Source organism: Glossina fuscipes, unplaced genomic scaffold, assembly GCF_014805625.2.
Source record: "Glossina fuscipes isolate IAEA_lab_2018 unplaced genomic scaffold, Yale_Gfus_2 0, whole genome shotgun sequence".
NCBI classification, from domain to species: domain Eukaryota; kingdom Metazoa; phylum Arthropoda; class Insecta; order Diptera; family Glossinidae; genus Glossina; species Glossina fuscipes.
In genome coordinates, this window is record NW_023998414.1 from 27,185,792 (window position 1) to 27,187,057 (window position 1,266).

Here is a 1,266-nt window from a genome sequence, read left to right on the forward strand (position 1 = left end):
ATATTTATTTATTTTTTTTTCTTCACTTCGTGGGTGGGGTTCAGATTAAATATGATTTTCCATTAATATAATCTTCTGTTTTATTTTGTTGTGGTTGTTGTTCTTTTTTCATCATTATTACTATTATTATTATTATTATTATTTAAAAAAAAGTTTTCTTTTCCTTTATTTGATTATTTGTTTTTATTGCATCGTAAATTCATCCTTTCATTAGACGCTAATCGTTGTTTAACATGAAACTATTGGTTGCTGTTTTTTTTTTCTTTTATTTAAAAAAAAAGTTTTTTTTTTTTTTTTTTTTTGGGTGGGGTTTTTTCATTTAAAATAACTAAAATTCTATGTGCGTTTTTGTTTTTGTTTTTGTTTTTTTTTTTTTTTTTTGAATATTCCAAGAAAACCGTAAAAGAGAGACTGTTAATATGAAGGTCCAGGGATTGAAACAATTTGTTGGTTAGGGAAAATGGAGAGGTGGAGGTTTATATATGTATTAAATAATTGGAAGGTGATTTTCCTATAGAAAAGAGGTAAATCGATAAGTTTTTCTCTTCTTTTTACGTCTTGCGGTTTTCAACGCTCTCTAAACATCTATGACACTATCGTTCTTCTTCATTTCCATAAGATGAGTCTGCTTTAATTTCTCTTGCATTTGTGTTAGCATATCTTGCATTCGTCGTATCTCTTCATCTTTTTGCAAGAGTAAACGATCTGTTTCGGATATGACCGACTCAAAACCATTAGTAGAACTGATCGAGTCACGCTTCAATTTACCGCGCTCTCGTAAAGCATGCTGTGATATTTGTGAAATGCATTGAGCTCGGAAATTTTCATAGTGCACATCCTGGGTGGTGTCTTTTAAATCTTGCATGTGCGTAGAGATGAGAAAAGTCCTTAGCTTAATGAAATCACTATGTTCAGGATCTTCTACATTAACAACACCCCATGGATATTGACGACCTCTCACCTTTTTACCGGCAATATCCAAAATTGTATTACTACCGACCACCGCAAACGGTATCGAAGCTTTTAGTTCACGATCTTGCTGCTTAAAGTCTTCATCTTCATCGGAATCGCATTCAGGAAACTGATATAACTGTATATGATTATCTTCCAGGTCGCGCAAAATGCGTTCTTTTAAGTTGCGTACCTCCGTCTTAGTCAGACAATCGGCTTTCCCAATAACCAAAACGATATTCACTTTACGTTGTAAACGTTTAATCATATCCAAATCCATTTGACGTAAACTTGGAATAACGTAAAGAAAAAATT

The 1,266-nt window shown here is 32.3% G+C and overlaps 1 protein-coding gene across 1 annotated transcript in view; it reads right to left on the reverse strand.

Annotated features, from left to right (window-relative positions):
• Window positions 1-363: 363 nt before the first annotated feature.
• Window positions 364-1,266, reverse strand: part of LOC119633291 (septin-2) — a 4,339-nt gene continuing 3,436 nt past the window's right edge. Inside the window, exon 4 of the mRNA XM_038026779.1 lies at window positions 364-1,241. Within this exon, the coding sequence (XP_037882707.1) occupies window positions 578-1,241 (664 nt within the window). The 3' untranslated portion in view covers window positions 364-577. The remainder of the gene's footprint in view (window positions 1,242-1,266) is intronic.